The sequence below is a fragment of the Eurypyga helias genome, unplaced genomic scaffold (genome assembly GCF_000690775.1).
Source record: "Eurypyga helias isolate BGI_N326 unplaced genomic scaffold, ASM69077v1 scaffold26651, whole genome shotgun sequence".
Taxonomy (NCBI): domain Eukaryota; kingdom Metazoa; phylum Chordata; class Aves; order Eurypygiformes; family Eurypygidae; genus Eurypyga; species Eurypyga helias.
In genome coordinates this window covers 631-960 of record NW_010230553.1, presented here as the reverse complement: position 1 = coordinate 960, position 330 = coordinate 631, and the positions used below count along the sequence as shown (strand labels likewise).

General features: G+C 61.8%; 1 protein-coding gene across 1 annotated transcript in view; it reads right to left on the bottom strand.

Moving 5' to 3' along the window:
* Positions 1–330, bottom strand: part of TESK1 (testis-specific kinase 1) — a gene marked incomplete at both ends in the record, with an annotated part of 2199 nt that overhangs the window by 1294 nt on the left and 575 nt on the right. Inside the window, 2 exons of the mRNA XM_010160799.1 lie at positions 36–42; positions 273–330. Of these exons, the coding sequence (XP_010159101.1) occupies positions 36–42; positions 273–330 (65 nt within the window). The remainder of the gene's footprint in view (positions 1–35; positions 43–272) is intronic.

The window sequence follows — 330 nt, the reverse complement described above, 5'->3', positions numbered from 1 at the left end:
TCCTCCCATCCTCCCACTGGGACAGCCCCAGTCACCAGCTCCCTTGCAGGGCTGACCCTCCTCCAGGCACTCCACAAACTCACATCTCCCCACCCACACCATTCCCTTCTCCATCCCCTCCTAGACAGACCCAAATGTGTCCATCTGCCCCGTAAGTTCCCTCCACCGGGGACTTTCCTCATGGCCCCCTATCCCTGCCCTTCTAGCAGCACCCCAAACGTCCCCAGCTCCTGCTCCAAGGGGGTGGAAAACCCCGCCCCAAGGGTGCCCACGCACCTGTACGTGGGGATCTTCTCCGCCAAGCCAAAGTCACCCACTACAGCCGTGTAG